This window comes from Lonchura striata, chromosome 3 (genome assembly GCF_046129695.1).
Source record: "Lonchura striata isolate bLonStr1 chromosome 3, bLonStr1.mat, whole genome shotgun sequence".
Taxonomy (NCBI): Eukaryota; Metazoa; Chordata; class Aves; order Passeriformes; family Estrildidae; genus Lonchura; species Lonchura striata.
In genome coordinates this window covers 56481725-56497809 of record NC_134605.1, presented here as the reverse complement: position 1 = coordinate 56497809, position 16085 = coordinate 56481725, and the positions used below count along the sequence as shown (strand labels likewise).

At 36.2% G+C, this 16085-nt stretch overlaps 1 protein-coding gene across 20 annotated transcripts in view; it reads right to left on the bottom strand.

The window, feature by feature from the left end:
* SYNE1 (spectrin repeat containing nuclear envelope protein 1) overlaps window positions 1–16085 on the bottom strand; it is a 290658-nt gene that overhangs the window by 100444 nt on the left and 174129 nt on the right. For 19 of the 20 annotated variants that reach the window (XM_077782169.1, XM_077782171.1, XM_077782168.1 and 16 more), the window contains 10 exons: window positions 15722–15984; window positions 14042–14207; window positions 13648–13803; window positions 13292–13444; window positions 10713–10895; window positions 9187–9324; window positions 7732–7917; window positions 6914–7036; window positions 4667–4853; window positions 3248–3387 (listed from right to left, as the gene is read on the bottom strand). In XM_077782169.1, coding sequence (XP_077638295.1) covers window positions 3248–3387; window positions 4667–4853; window positions 6914–7036; window positions 7732–7917; window positions 9187–9324; window positions 10713–10895; window positions 13292–13444; window positions 13648–13803; window positions 14042–14207; window positions 15722–15984 — 1695 coding nt within the window. The remainder of the gene's footprint in view (window positions 1–3247; window positions 3388–4666; window positions 4854–6913; window positions 7037–7731; window positions 7918–9186; window positions 9325–10712; window positions 10896–13291; window positions 13445–13647; window positions 13804–14041; window positions 14208–15721; window positions 15985–16085) is intronic. The other variant, XM_077782183.1, reaches the window with a different exon arrangement.

Sequence of the window (16085 nt, the reverse complement as noted above, 5' to 3'; positions counted from 1 at the left end):
CGAGCAGGATGCCGCCGGCGGGGGTACCCGGCCGGGCGCTGCCGAACCGCGGGGCGGCGGCGGCCGAAGGCTCCGTGCGCGCCGCGCCGCTGAGCGCACGGACGGACGGACGGACGGACGCACGCCTCACGTTCGCATCCTGCCCGAACCTGAGCCCACCTCTGTGAGCTGCGCGCTGCAGCAAAGGGAAGCGTCTCTCCCTCTTCCTGCCCTATATCCCCCCCGCCCCCGATCTGCTTCCATTTATCTGAGGAAGATGAAGCTCCCCCGCATAGTGCATGCCAGGGAAATGAGGTCATGTAGTGGCCACAACTGCAAAAAATGCCCCATTCAGCTCTCACCAGAAAGAATTAATTGTCCAAACAATAACTCACAGGGTATAACAGGCTCAAAAGTGATAGGAACAATCAGTCACATAATAAGATTAAATGCAGACTGGATCTCTTTTTGTCACTGTTTGGATAAGCTGTATTTTAATCTCCTTTTCGTTTTGTATAAGTCTACTGAGTTAAAAGTTGAGCTGCACAGGACTTACCTTTCTTTAAAAAGAGATGGACAAACTAGCATAAAGCAGACTATATTTTAAACTGTTGGGGGTTTTATGCCTAGGAAATAGTCTATTTATGTGGCCAAATACCATTATAAGCTTAAGATTTTTAGATAAGAAAGATGAAAATGAATACTCTTATGACTATTAATAAGTGTCTTGTCTTCTACCATATACTGTTGCCCTGTTCAGTATTCCGTTTCAAAGTTTTCAATTCATATACCTCAGATAAAAAAACGGTGGAAGCATTTAATATTTCTGCTGAAGCTATTGTTCCTGTCTCCTTAGATGCTCAGTTAGAGTTTTGATCTGAGAAATGGAAACATTTGTATAAGCTTGCCTGCTAAATAGATGATTATTCATTCAAGTATATATATTTCTATTTAATTTTTTATATCTGCTTTTACTTCTTCAAAACTCATGAGTTTTCAAGGAAAAATAGCAATAGGAGTTGCAAGATCTAGTAGGCACAATAATGTATTATTACAATATCTTTTCTAAAGTAAGTAGGAATACTGCTTCAGGCTGATAAATTAGAAGATTCCTTTGGTCGTATGACATTTTCAGCAAGAAAATTCTTCAAAGTTACAGTGCAGAATACTCATTGCAAGAAATACCAAGTTAGGAATAGAAACATCTCAAAGACTGATGATGACACTTCACTACCTGAGTTTCAATGGCATTTTGTCACCAAGTGTCATGTTAGCAACAAAAGGGCCTCTCTTTGGTGCTCCAAAGCTTTCCTTAGAGACTAAGAAAAGTCTTGACTATAAAATTTCAAGAAGAATAGTCAAAAACCAAGATGCAATCAAATCAAGCCACAAATTTAATGGCTTGCAGCTTGAATAGGTATCCGCTCTTTGGCAAATTCCAAATGACATATCTGAGCCTCAGTAGAAAATTATTGTTATTCAGTATACTCTATTCCCTCACACTATCAAGTGCAATGACATTTGTAGTATTAATGTTCAATGCACTAAGTATCTAAAATGCCTCTTTCAACTGAAAACAAGGAACAGTGAACAAAAATGTAATTGAAAAAGAAAATTAAAAATAATAAAGCATCTTATAAAAGCAATGTCCCATGAGGTATTGTATTTTCCATTAAAATAATTCTCAAGTATGGAGATACTTGCCCATATTCTTCTCTGAAATTCTAAAGAAACACAGGTCAGTAGACATGGTATCTATTTGCATACATGCACATTAATACAAGATTCCCAAAAAATCTACTTTCTTCCTTCCTCTTATTTTAATTCTAAATATAGCTAATACAAATGTCCCCCTAAGTTCCTTTACATACAGCCTTTAACAGGGGATGTGGTAACTGATATTTTCTTAAATTAATAACAGACCTAACAAATATCTTGACAGACTTGACTTTTGAAGTAGTCTAATAATATATGGTTCAGAGCATCCACTTCATGTTATGCTTTTTCACAGGTATTTAGCAAGGAAAACATGAGCCAAAAATATGCAAAAATATGCTTACCCCAAAAATTCCCTTACCCCTAAATGTGTAAAGCTTGCATGTATGAAGTCTCTCTGTTCTGGCTGATCCCAATATGTGCATTATCATAAAGCTGCTGTCTTCCTGCAATATGTTTAGGACCACTCCTACCTACTAAACTTGCTCAAATGTATATGAAACTTCAAACTGCCCCATTTTTAATTCCTTCCTGCTTGCAGCATTATTCATTATTCCCTCCTCCAGCAATATTACCCTGAATTTCTGCTCACTCTCCTGCATTTGCTGTTTCAGAATATTTGACTAGAGAATAGTAGCATTATCAATTCAATACTAATAAAACCAAAAGCACTTGTGTATATACAAACTGCTCTTGAATACTTAATAACAGTTGTAAGAACTGTATAGAAAATGAGCAGCACATGTAACATTAGGTTACATGACACACCAGGAGGGCTAGCTTTAATTCAAAGGTAAAGAAATGGGGCCATCTGGTGCCAGAAGTGACACACAGTGATCAGTGGTGCATTCTCTATACTAGGAATTATACAACAGACAGGTGGAGGTGAAAGGGGCTCAGGAGGAGCTCTCAAGTCAGCACAGCAAGAAGGCTGCATGGAGACTACTGTGATTTATTCAAGAGATGTCAAGCCATGAGTTTGTGGGCAGGACCTGCAACTCCAGAGCACAAAAATCTTCCCCACAAAGATTTTTAAAGAAACCTCTGGAGTGAATGGTGCAGAGTTTTCCCCCAAATCTACTGTGTGTTTCCTTTGATTCAAGTCTCTTGGTATTCTTTATGGAATGTGACTGGGATGAAAATGAATAAGTAGTTTAGGATATATATGTGTATATATACAAGTTCTTTATATATATATACATGCATACATATGGATCACCAAACTAGTTGTGATTAACTGACCATGTGCTGAATTTTAACTTCTGGGACACTCCTCAGTCAAGTTTTAATGTCAATTTCCCCTTAATTATGCAATGCTTTTATCATAATATTGTCTCAAGGTTAGGATGTATCTGACTGAATAAACAAATGAATTGTCCACATTGTACCAACAGCAGGAGCTCCCTCTCTGAGATTAAGTCTATCTGTTAAACTAGCCCTTAGAAAATCTGAAAAGCAACTCAGCTGTCTTATGACTACTGCTTATGAAAAGTTGTCTGGGTCAGTGAGCTGCCATTGAGCCCAATGTTTTGATGCATTTTGGGTCCCATACCTCATTATGTGAAATCTGGACCTGGAGTTCCTGGATGTTGCTGGTTGCTATTGGCTTGTCTTGGATCTCGCGATGGGCACTCTCGATCATCTGCTGCAAATGTTTCATTTCTTGCTCATATTGCTCATACTGAACCACTGCTTCCTAGAGAAGGGAAAAAAAGATTGAGTGTCTACATGAAAATTAATTTTCAGTTAGTCTAAGCATGACAAATCTCCCTCCTGAAGTATCTGGCACTCACATCTTGATAAGCAAAGCAGGAATATAGTCAGGAAAATAGCTATTCATAAATATTATGAATTCCAATTATTTGAATGTTTTAATTTATTTAAATATTTCCCAAACTCACAGTCCACATAACATGATATTTTAGATTTCTGATGTAAGGTGCTGTAATTTCTGATTGCAACAAGTTCCTGAACCAAACACACCTACAAGAAGATAGCCTTGCTTAGTCTCATACTTTTATTATAAAGCATTTTGGTGTGCTTTTTCATTTCAGGTGCTAATTTGTGACTATAAGAAAAACTTAGGTATTACATAAAATACAGCTGGGAAAGGATTATGAAGAAAAATACAGCTGGGAAAGGATTATGAAGATTGATTCAGATAATTACCCTACCAATATAGTATTAGTTCTTTCTATCATAGATGCATGAGCAGTTTGTCTAACCCATTTTTAAAATTTTCAGTGCGACATTGTAACCCTTCTTGTATTTAAGCATCATTAATTATCCTTAATTATCAAAAGTCTCTTCTGTTATCCAACTTGAAAATTTGTAGTTGCACCCTTGCCTATGGAATATGCTGCATATATTCCTATCACTAAACAGCAGAGAAGAAAAGCTTATTTCTTTGGAAATACCTTTTACATGTTTTACATGTTTAATTATAAATCAAAAAAAATCAAACATCTAATTTACTTGTACTTAGCAAAACTTGAAAATACAAATTTAATAGATATTGAATGATTCCAAAATCAGAAAACAAATATATATAAACTATAAATAAATAGAATAAAAATAATTCTTTTTATACCACAGTGAATTAAGTCAATAGTTTTTATGCAATCTTCAGAAGTAGCTGATGTTATAATGTTATATAAATTTTATTAATTGATTTTATATCTTATAAAATTAACCTGCATACAACTATATATTAGCTGTTTGTCTAGTTAATCCTAACAGTGCTACAAAAATCATATCAATATCAGGAAGTGAACTTAAGTGAGAGTGATGAGTAAATCAACAATTAACATGGTCATGAATATTGAAGTCAGGAATAACTAGAGACTAGTGGGGAAATTCCTAATGGTGCGACAGAACAGCGGAATGCACAGAGATATGAAATTCTATGTTTTCATCACAGTTTGCATGTCACTGTTCAGGTTCCTCTGAGTGGCTCTGGATGGGGTTGCACTTGCCTGCATGATGTTGCACTGCTGGATGGCCGTGTGCTGCAGGCGGCTGGCCTCCTCCTGCAGCCGCAGGGCGCTGTGGCACATGGGCAGGCTGGTGACCACCTCCTCGGGGATCCTCAGGCCACTCTGGCAGTCTTGTACTGCCTGAACTTTTGGCTTCAGAGACTCCATCTCAGACAACAGATGCTAGAAAAAAAGTCAGTGCCACAATAAACCAATTTTTCAGAGCTCCCGGAGCATTTAATGCAGCCAAAGAAAATGGTGCATTCAAGTAATAAAAGAAAAAACTCATTATCTATTTTCTAAATTGCATATAATTAGAAACACTTTCTCTGGAGTTGCTCATTGTGAAATGAGAACAATGATTATTTAGGCAAAAAGCCCATATACTAGATATAAAAATAATAAATTAAGAAACATAGTAGTACCTATTTCTAAGTGTCCAAGTAAAAAATACTTCTATTAATAGATTTGAGAAAATAGATTTACAAATTCACACATCGAAGTAGCACAGGAGTAATTTATATATACATGTATCTCAGTGCTAAAATCTGAGTGGAACTCCTTGCTGGGACATAGAAAGACATTTTCAAAACAGCACATGAATCCCATTGTATTCACAACTTTCCTTTGAAATAAACCATGGCTGAAAATATTGCTTAAAATTCAAAAGGCAATCGAACAGAAAGGAACAAGCTACACAGAAACCTTTTCCTTTGAATAATTGCAAGATGTATTCCTTTGTGAATAGTGCCTATTCCATTCAAGATGCCCATTTAAGCTGTCTGTTCATATGCATGAGAAGGGTCTAAGTGCAATAGTTGGAAAACAGATTTGATCACCTTTATTTTTATCTACACTGAAGAGTTTAATGTATGTACAGATATGAAAAAAAAAAAAAAAAAGGAAAAGGCAAAGTTGATAAAAAGGGCTTTAGCACATTAGAATAGGATTTTAGATTCAATAGATATAAATCAGCTGGACAATGAGGCAAACAGGGATAGAAAATTTGGTTATATCACTTCCCCTGTACCACAAGCAGAATGACAGCTAAGTGGGTCTCAGGTGAATACTGATGAGACAATTGTGGTTTGGTTTGTATTTTTGCAGTTTCATGACATATGGTGGCTAATCTAACCAGAGTTTTGGTATAATGACCTATTCTTCAGGCAGCCCAGGTGAGGCCTCTCCTCTGTCAGACCCCATACTGCAAGCAAAGGGCATCTTTATTGTTCAACCAGCACCCAGAGGCACCCTGGGGGCTATGTGCCAGCCAGGCGCTTTCCAGCGTCCCCTCTCTGGTCTGGTGAAACAGGTGGGCAAGGGCTACAGCTCCTTTCTGTACAAAAGGAAGTTGTATTGTGAGATCTGCTAGAGCCAGGACAAAGAACACATAAAACCCAGTGTAAACTCCATGTTCCTTTCTTCTTATTGTGGGTGATGTGTTTCACTTACACTCTTCAAGGCCACATTCTGCAATCTGTTTGCAAGTCCCCAGAAAAAAGACTGCATATTTTAATGAAAAGCTGTGCAAATTTACCTTTCTTCCATAATTTTTCTGCAGATTTAATCATACAGTGAACCTCTTGACATCCAATTTTTACTGGCAGATTGAGACAGTTAAATCTCCATATTAATTTGCAGAATGATACACGTCTTGAGAAATTCAGAAAGCTATAACTTGCCTTAGACCAAAACTAACAAACTGACAAATCTCCATAGCAGATCAAATGCAATAGAGAAAGACAAAATATCTTATGGAGGTAATTCAACTATGCATACAAAAATGTCTCTGGGTTTAAGGAAACCTGAATTGTCTCCTAGTGCTCCAGATAACTATTGGAGAAGCTATTTGGACAACAAACTATATAATTGCATCTCTATCTGTAAAATAATGATAACAATCTTTACTTCCTTTTGAAATACTTTAAAAACCTCTTGACCATAAACACTAGGTAAGAACTGGGCTTTATAACAATTATTGATATGGATTAAATGGATTGGATGCACACTCCTCAGAATGGCATCAATCTAAGAAGGGGCTCATCAAGAATTATACTTCGACCATTCCCTCTCAGGAATGATTCTTCTTGCTCCATCCCTTATTTCCTTGGCAGTAATTTGGGGCTACACTCTGAAAACAGTGACACACCTAAGAAACACAAAAATCAATCTCATCAACACTCATTATCCTTTGTGTAAGATCACATTACTGAAATGTTAACTTTGAGGTCCTGGTCTTTTACCTGTCTGTGAGAAAGTTGCTCTTTCAAGCTCAAATGCCCAAGCTCTGGAGACGTCAGTGTGGCTTGGGCTTGCTCCAAAGCAGCCTGTAGGCCTCTCAGCTCAATTTCAAATTTCTTCATATCCTGTAACACATTTGATTCAGGGATGAATAAGAGGAAAAATAGAAATCACTATAATTATACCTGTGTGGATTTTGCGGGTACATCCCCCTTACATACAGTGCAAAAAACAACTCATAGTTTTGACAGTTCATTTTAAATGTTTAAAATATTAGATAAAAATACCAGTAGTATGATCGTGTAGAAAAGGATTGCAAAGGCAGAGTTATTCTTTTAAGTACTTCAATCTCAAATACAGCATATACTTTATAAAACTGAAAAAGCATGTTCATTCTTTTCATTGCACTCCCTTGTAGAGGTAGGCCTTATTATAGAATTCTGTTCTGGTCCAGTACTAATCTAAATTAATAAACAACAGTGTTTATATATCATTTAAGAGAAGAATAAAGGAAACAGCAGAACATAAGTGTCAACAAATACACTTCTCAAGTATCTAAACATAGGTGCTCAGTGCTATTTGAGACTCAGCATTACCCCAAATCCAGAAGGGCACTTAGAGCAGGACCTGCAGAAATCTTGCACCCATCTGAGTCAGCACCTGAAGGCAGCACCTCGAACAGCGCAAGATATCTGACTTCAGGCAACAAAGTCATGCCCTGTACAGACCACAAATTATCCTCACTGCTAACAATCTCAGTAGTATGATGTGTACATCACCCTAGATGCCAGCTAGCATTAGAAAAACTGCTTTAATTTACCTTGGCAGCATCTTGGAGGTTTGGCAGCTGCCCTTTGATAACTTGCTGCAGTTCCTCTGTCCGCCGCCCCAGTTCTAGCACTTGCTGTGACATCCCTTCAGTACAGTAGACACTTGCCAGGTAATCGATCCTCTCGCTCATGGCCTCAAGATCACCATGAATCTCTCCAGACTCATCAAGAATGCTCTAGATGGAGATACAGAAAAATTGAATGTCAGGTTTGAGACTCAGTGATATATATTTTTAAAGTATATTGTTCTACGAACTCTTCAATCTATACACATTCATGAGCCTATGATTAAGTTCCACTGATTTCCTGCAAGGCTTAGGCAATATGCTTAGTTCTGAAGGTCTGCTGAAGTGCTTCAGCTTATAGAGACTGGGAAACAAAGGATTAAGTAATGAAGCTTCAGCAGCTGTAGTTATCAACGCATTAATTTTAGTGTTTTAGTGTTTTACACTTGTGTGTAAAAATATAATATATGCAATCTATGGAGAAGATTTGTCCTGGAAGCCTCATATGCATAACAGAAAGTAGCAGAAAGCACTTGGATGCAGTGTTCTAGCAGGCCAGGAGACATTATTGCTGCCTAAAAAAATCACTGCCAAGGCATTGTGTGGGATGGCATTGGTTAAGCCTGTATCATCAGATTTTGCAGTAAGGAAAAAGCCATAGCAAAACCAAACCAGAAATTCTGTCTCCAGCTTTCCTCAGGATAAATTGCCTGGAAGCTCCTATTCAGGATACAAAGTGTGACATACTACCCTGCGCTTATGTACAAGAATGCAGCTGACAATTAAGTAATGCATATATAATATTGGTATTAGTGATACATTATTATGATGCCTTGATTTCTTTCACACAGCCATGTAACACCAGGCAAGCTTGAACCTCATCAAAATATCCCACTGATCTCACACACATATTCCACACACAGACACACAGAGAACAAATTGCACAATTACAGGGACAGCAAATTACTCTGATGGGAAATGTTCAGGAAGAGATTGGAAGAAACTCTTCCATTAGGTATCAATTTGAGAATATTTGGTATAAAACTCATTAGATGAGAACAAATGATATTCCAGTTTAGCGTAATGGAGAAAGGAAAAAAGCCCAAACTGAAAATCTTATTTGATGAACTAAAGTTTTAGAGCTGCAATAAGGTGCTTGGTGCGATAGAATCAGAATGTGCAGACACACTATTCAGCCAAAAGCCTCTATGAAACCAAACTACTTGAGTAACATGAAGATCAACTTTGAATCACATGTTTCTATTCTACAACATATATTTATTTCATTTTTTTCAGAACAATTGTCAAAAGTCAATCATTTTTAAGGCCTGGGAGAATAGTCAAAGAAATCTAGCATTTTAGGAGGAAGTAGAACTCCATTGCTTTGAAAATAACTTAATATATACACTGCCTTTTAAATGTCATAGCTCAGATAATCACCTGGTAGGCTTTAAACTGATCACGAAGCTGAGAGGAAGAATTCCATGTTATACTACCATGCACTAGGATATTTGCTTTCTCAATCCATTTCAGTATGAACTCCAGCATCTCATTGTATTCTTCCAAGTGTGAAGCAGCCTGGATGAAAGAAAAATTTGCTTAAGCCTAATACAGAATTTTGTATAATTCTTGGAGGATGAAAAAACTAATTTTATTTCCTTTATTGTAACCTGGGGATCATGTTAACAACTTTTCCTTCCTGTATTATATAAGTCATTTTCTTATGTATTTATGGAGTTAAAATAGGTATGTTTTCAGTAGTAAGATTATGTTTTGGGGGAAAAAAGGCACTATAAGAATGTAGGTCACAGTGTGAGAGTCTATTGATACTCATATATATCTCTAGAGGGTACACTACCTGTGCATATTTTAGCCTCACATGTAAGTTCCAAAATACCTCCTCTTTCAGTTTCTGGCTCAATTTTTTGTTTTGATATGTGTCTTTCCATTACATCCTCCAAATCACCTTTTTTTTTTTTTTTTAATGGTCTGCTTTGTCCACTCAGTCTGCCATATTTCCAAAAAATGAAATGTTGCACAGTTTCAAAATATATGACAAAAGTTCTGCTTTCTGATTAATCCAATTTCTATTTAGCAAAGTAGTCATAAGCTCCAATTTTCTTTTCAGCAGGAGTAATTTCATTTATGTTCATGAATTTTCTCCTTATAAAGGATGGATCAAACCCAAGGTGATCAAACTGTATTTGCAAGCAGTTTCCAATACCTACCATTTTTTATGATAAGTGGATTTTTTGATGCTAAACAAAAATATCATTCATGCATGCAGAAAGGAAAACTCATAATTTATCAGGGTTTTGATGGCAGAACCATAGAAAATCAATTTATTTGCTTTTAGCTAGAGGTTTTTTGGGAAAAGAGCAATTAAGGAAAAAATGTTAAAGAATTTCAGAGATTTTTGAACCACACCGGATGCATCTTCATGAATGCCAAAATATTGCATAAATATTATGCATTATCAGGGCCATTGTATATAGGCTTTTCTATTGAATGTATAAGTTATGGATTGTATAAGTTGTGGAATGTATAAGTTATGAATCATCTATGGATTTGGACTAATAATTTTTTTGGGCAAAATAAATTTTTTTTTAAGATTTGTTTTTAATGCTGTAAATATAGGTGACAGTGACAAAACAGAGACCCTGAGAAGCACAATGAGGTATTATTTCCAGGCATGCTACTGTTTGTGAGATCTACAATCTTTTTAGGGCAGCAAAGGAACCATAGAGCAGGTGATTCATGCAAGAGGGTGTTAAAGAAGCATCTGAGAATTATTTCTCCCTCTGATTTAAACTGTGCCTCTTTGGAATATGATGCAAGCCCTGACTAATAATAGGCAGATGTGCCAAGGAATTCCCTGTCTGGCATATTTCCAGGAAAATAAATGAGATGTTTGCATGCTGCCTCTGGTTCTGAGAGGAAACAGCAGAAAGGATTTTGGCTCATACCTGACTGAGCTTGGCTGCTCTGTACTCAGCCTGCCGTATGGTCTGCTGGTGAAGTGCAGTGAGTTTCCCTATCCTGTTAGCCAGCTGCTTAGCCAGAGGTAGGTTCTGCTCTGCAAAATCTTGGACTGATGCATCTAACTCCAACAGCTTTATATTGCAGCTGTCCAACTCGTCACCAAGGATCTAGGCAGAAAAACAATAAAATCAGTGATCCAGGAAGTGCTAGCTTTTTGGTTGATTATTTCTAGTCCAACTTGCAAGTTTTATAGCTTGTCCAAAGTCTCCATAGTTTTTCCATTTTTAAGCAGGAAAGCAGAACAGCAGGATATTTGGTCATCTCTTAAGTATGTGCCATTACTCTTCCTCCTCTGACTTCCTGGCTGAAATGGATAACCATTTTCCCTGCTGTAGCCAAAGACTGAGTCACTTCAGTGTGGCATTAACTGTTCTCAGGCATCTTTCTGTGTTTGTTTTTGAAAGGAATTATCAGCACAGACTGCCAGGACAAGGATTTTTGTTTATTGGAAAAAGGGCTTGTTTCAATGTTGTCTTAAAAATATAAGTTTATAAACTCATAAAAATGTTACTTATTAATGGATTATGGAAACTTTGATTTTAATTTGAAACTTGCATTGTCCTAGTATGATCTTGATGCAGGAGTAGTCTGATTGTGCTAGAGTGTTTCTATAAAAACAGTTTAAAACCAATTTTTCCTATCATAGTCACAGATACTGTGAAAAGGAAGACTAAAACATTTTTCAAGTCTCTCATAGATTTAAAGCATACTCTTGGGTTTCTTGAGAAGAGGCTACTGGTTATCTTTTCACTTGTTTTTTATATCCAAGATGCTAAAAAATATTTTTTTTTTTGTAACATTAAAAAAAAAAAAGTCACAGAATCAAGGAACAGGTGAGGTTGGAAGGGACCACAGTGGGTCATCTGGCCCAACCTCCCTGTTCAAGCAGGATCACCTTAGGGCACGTGGCACAGGATTATGTCCAGATGGTTCTTGAATATCTCCAGTGAGGGAGTCTCCACAACCTCTCACAGTGCGCTGTAAAGGAGCCCTTCCTCACGCTCAGGTGGAACTTCCTGCACATCAGTTTCTGCCCACTGCCTCTCATCCCACTGCTAGGACAAACACCCTGGCTTCTCTCCAATTATTTCTACAAATTTGAACTTCAATCATTCAGAACACTGCTACAGGTTCTTCAAGAAGTGAATTCAAGTTCTTCAGGTTAGGGCTGTCCTGGCAGGCACACCTCAGAGTGCAAGTTACAATCAATCATTATTATAAATCAGTATTATTCCACAAATTTCGAGACATAACTGTCTACATGTAGACACAAAGACAGATGTTAAACTGCTTATCTAAATACAAAGACACACACATTACAGCAAGCATAAATAAACGTATTTACTACAGATATTATGCAGAATTTATATGCTTTTTGTGAAGGAGGGATCCATTTGATTTGAGTCACATGGATTTAAAACAGATCTTTATTTTATTTTTTCACAATCTGTTTCAATATTAATATAAAAATATTTACTGCTATAACCAAGCCAACCCAGTCGCAAGAGTATCAGCTAAATGCTAACATAAAATGAGTTGAAACATTACTACATCTCCAGTGACAGAGAGTTTTAATTTATGCAACATAAGAAAGCAGATTTCACTGGCTTTCTGCTTTCTTACTGAAATCAAGGTGATACACCAGGAATATAGTTTAGTGACACTTCCTGCAAAGCAAACAGTATTTTGGAACATCTTGAGCATCTCATGAATATAAACAGGTCATTTATGACATACCAATCATGCTAAATCTTCTCCTATTTTATATGCTTTGCTTAATTTCAGACAATAATTTGGTCAAGTTTATCTTTGCCTAATTAAAATAACAAGCCAAGAAAAAAGCCCCCCAAATCTTCAGCCAAACCCTTTTCCATCTCTCTTCTCAAAATCCCTTACTCTCATATGGTAATCTTAATTTGGCCATTATACTTCAGTACAGATGATTTTTCCTGAGTGTGGCACATACCTAAGACTAAGAAAACCTTCAAAAAGAACCTAGAATCCTTTGCACTACTCTTAATTGCATGAGAAAGAAGTATCTCATTGTTGAACCAAATGAAGTGGGATGGGCTACAAGTAAAATTCTATGGATATCATTATTATTATTGTTATTATTATTGTTATTATTATTGTTATTATTATTATTATTATTACTTTATTATAATAAATATATCACAAATATATTATTTTTTAGCAGTTTGAAGGTTTCTCAGGCTTTCCAAGATTGGTGTCATACTCGTTACTCAAAAGGGACCGTGAAATTTTGTCCATCTGACTTTAACATTCAGCTTCCTCCAAATTCTGTTACCTCTGTGGGCTGCTTTGCAAAGAATGTAGTTTTTAAAATCTCATCAGTCAACCCTTATTTCTGTATAATTCTTCTGTTGAACTACATTAAAAAAATATGTCCTGCAAGTCTTCACAAACAACACTTTGGTATGAAGTGAGTGTCCTAATTCAGTAAAGTTTATGGCATAACCACATAAGGAAAGCCTTGTCTTACCTTTTGTTCAAGTTTAGCTTGTGCTATATCATTTGTTTTCTTTTTCAGTTTGGAAAGAATGGCATTTAGTTCATTTGCTATCCCCTGGATTTTCTGCTCAAACTCTTGATTCAATGTTTTGATTTGCTGAGTTTCTCTTTCTTTTGTTTGAATCTGTCAACAATAAGAATTAAATTCAATAATCAGAAATCACTCCTCCTTAAAGGACATTAACTTTCACTCATTTTAATTTCACTTCATTCATTTCACTTTCATTCAAAGGATGAAGGTAATAAAACTACTCTGAGTTGCCATGGTTTGGCCACAGCAGGAAGAAAGGCTATAGATCTGCCAGGCACTTATCTACTGCACTTTACCTGATCCTGCACAGTTACGAGGGCCAGTCCAACTTCTGCTAAATGAAGAGAGAGTTCAGAAGGCAAAATGGTATAAAGACCCAAGTATTTATTCTGTTGCTGTTCAGCCAGTTTTTCAACAGCCTGGCGATGAGTAGTAGCTTCACCAAAGAGAGACTAATGACAGAAAAACAGTATTGTTAAGAACAATGAGAATACATCTTAAATATCTTTAAAATAAAATATCACAGTCAATCATCTACTTCATGCTTTATGAGTTTGTCTAGTGGGTTACTAAAAAACTCATGAATATTGTCTAATTTGAATTTGTGGTGGTTTTGATACTATTAACATTCAGTAGCAAATTAAAATGAAGATAAATATTGTGATTTAGAAGTTGACAACTGTGGCCTACCTGCAGCTCCTGAAGTTGAATGTCCACTTCTGCATCAGGGCTTAATAAATATTCTTTTGTTTCCTGGATCCAGGACTTCACAATATTAATCTCTGCTTCAACCTCCTCACGCTCCTTCAGCTCCTGTTTCACCATCTTCATGCCTTTTTTAACTTTCTGCTGCATACTTCAGAAAGAAAGAAACAATAACTACTTGTGAAGAATTAAGTAATGTCTAAAAACACTACTTTGATCAAAACATATTGAATAATAAATACAATGATTAAGAGCACCGCATCGAGAAATAATTTTAAATAAATAAAATTTTTCATGTCTGTTCTTTAGTTTTACGTGTTTGGACATCAAGCACACAATTCTTTTGAAAAAATGGTAAAGTATACAACAGAGATCCCTACATCTGAGTTTATCACCACAGATTGCCCTGATTGTCAGTAGAGGAAATAGGCAATTGTAGGGCATGAATTAGGATTATTCATTGTCATTCCAAAAGAAACTTTTAAAATAGGTCAGAAAAAGTGTATCCTACACTTGTTCATTTCTCTACACCAATTAGAGAGCAAGCTTAACCTGCTCTGATATTGATATCTAGAATGTAAAATAACATGAGATAAATTCCACTCCTATTGGTGAGATTTGCATTGGCAGAACACTTAGGATAAATTATGGATCAAGCATCTGAACATGGCCTATTTCCATACTTGCACTAAAACAGAATTTCTGCATTTTCTTCAAGAACTTGGATAGCCTGTAAAAAATTACACCTCTGTGAAAGTTCTATTGGACTACTTGTAGCTCTTAAACATGTGTCATGGATATTGCAATATGTCATTTATATTTGCATAACCTTGCATAGATGAATCATGCCTTATTTACATGAGCAAGAGGTCATCAGAGACCCTGTATCTTAGAAACCAATTTTAAGTAAGTGAAAAATGGAAGTGTAAAAGTACTTACATCTACACATTTCCTACAGGGATTGCTAATCAACTATAATTATTCATAAACACACACAATAAACTTTTCACAGGCTTGGCGCATGGTTTACAGTTTTGTCATTTCTCATTTCTCCTTGTCTCCCAACTGTGGAGATCCACTTAATGGTATCTTAGTTAAGAGGTAGAGATGTGTCTTAAAAGTTAACATAAAAATTCCTGTTTTCTGCATGACAGGGAGATATTTTTGATTTAGATAAACATTTGCATAGCCTCAAGGTGAAAAACTATGTTTTGTTTGCATATGCTCTACATTCCCCTGTAAATGTCATACAGGACCTACTTTTGGTACCTAAGTGCTTCAAACAAGGGAAACAAAGTGATAAACTAATCAAAAGAGGATACAAAAAGATAAATTATCACTGTTAATGAGAGAAACAATGGAAGTGTTAAAAGTGTTATAACTTTAATGCAATTTATGCAGCTTTTATGTAAGTTAGTATTATGCAATGCAAGAAATACTTGTTCTTAAAGGCATACTCTTTCTGAAAGAAATAAAAAATAATGGCAAAAAATGTATTTCAAGATTAATGAAAAGTAATTTTAAATTAAAACTGATGCTTACTTTTAAAAAATAGATAATATTTATTTAGGCATGTTAATTGTTAATGATATAAAAATGATAAGCTCTTAATAATGAATTGCAAGGTACCATTTTTCTGCTGAATCCTTTAAAAAATTTCCTTACTTGTGGCATCGATCTTGCATTGCTTTGATTTCTTGCATAACTGGTAGTTTCTTCTGAGATGGAGGCTTTACTTCCACATCCTGAAGCGTGCTAATAACTTGCTGTTTGAGCAGGCCCAAAGATGACAGCTGGTGGTCCACCTCCACCAGGAAACTGCTGTGGTAATCCAGGAGTTCCAGGAGCTCTGTCTTGGATGCCTTTTCCACTGAGCTTTCTGGTAAACGACCCTGTAGCTGATCTATAGCAATGGTGGCTTTCTGAATCTATGGAATGAGATGCAATTTTATCAATAATAAGATTACAAAAGAAGCTAGTACAACTAACGTTGAAAGGTGCTAGATCCAGTGCTGTACATTTAGATTCT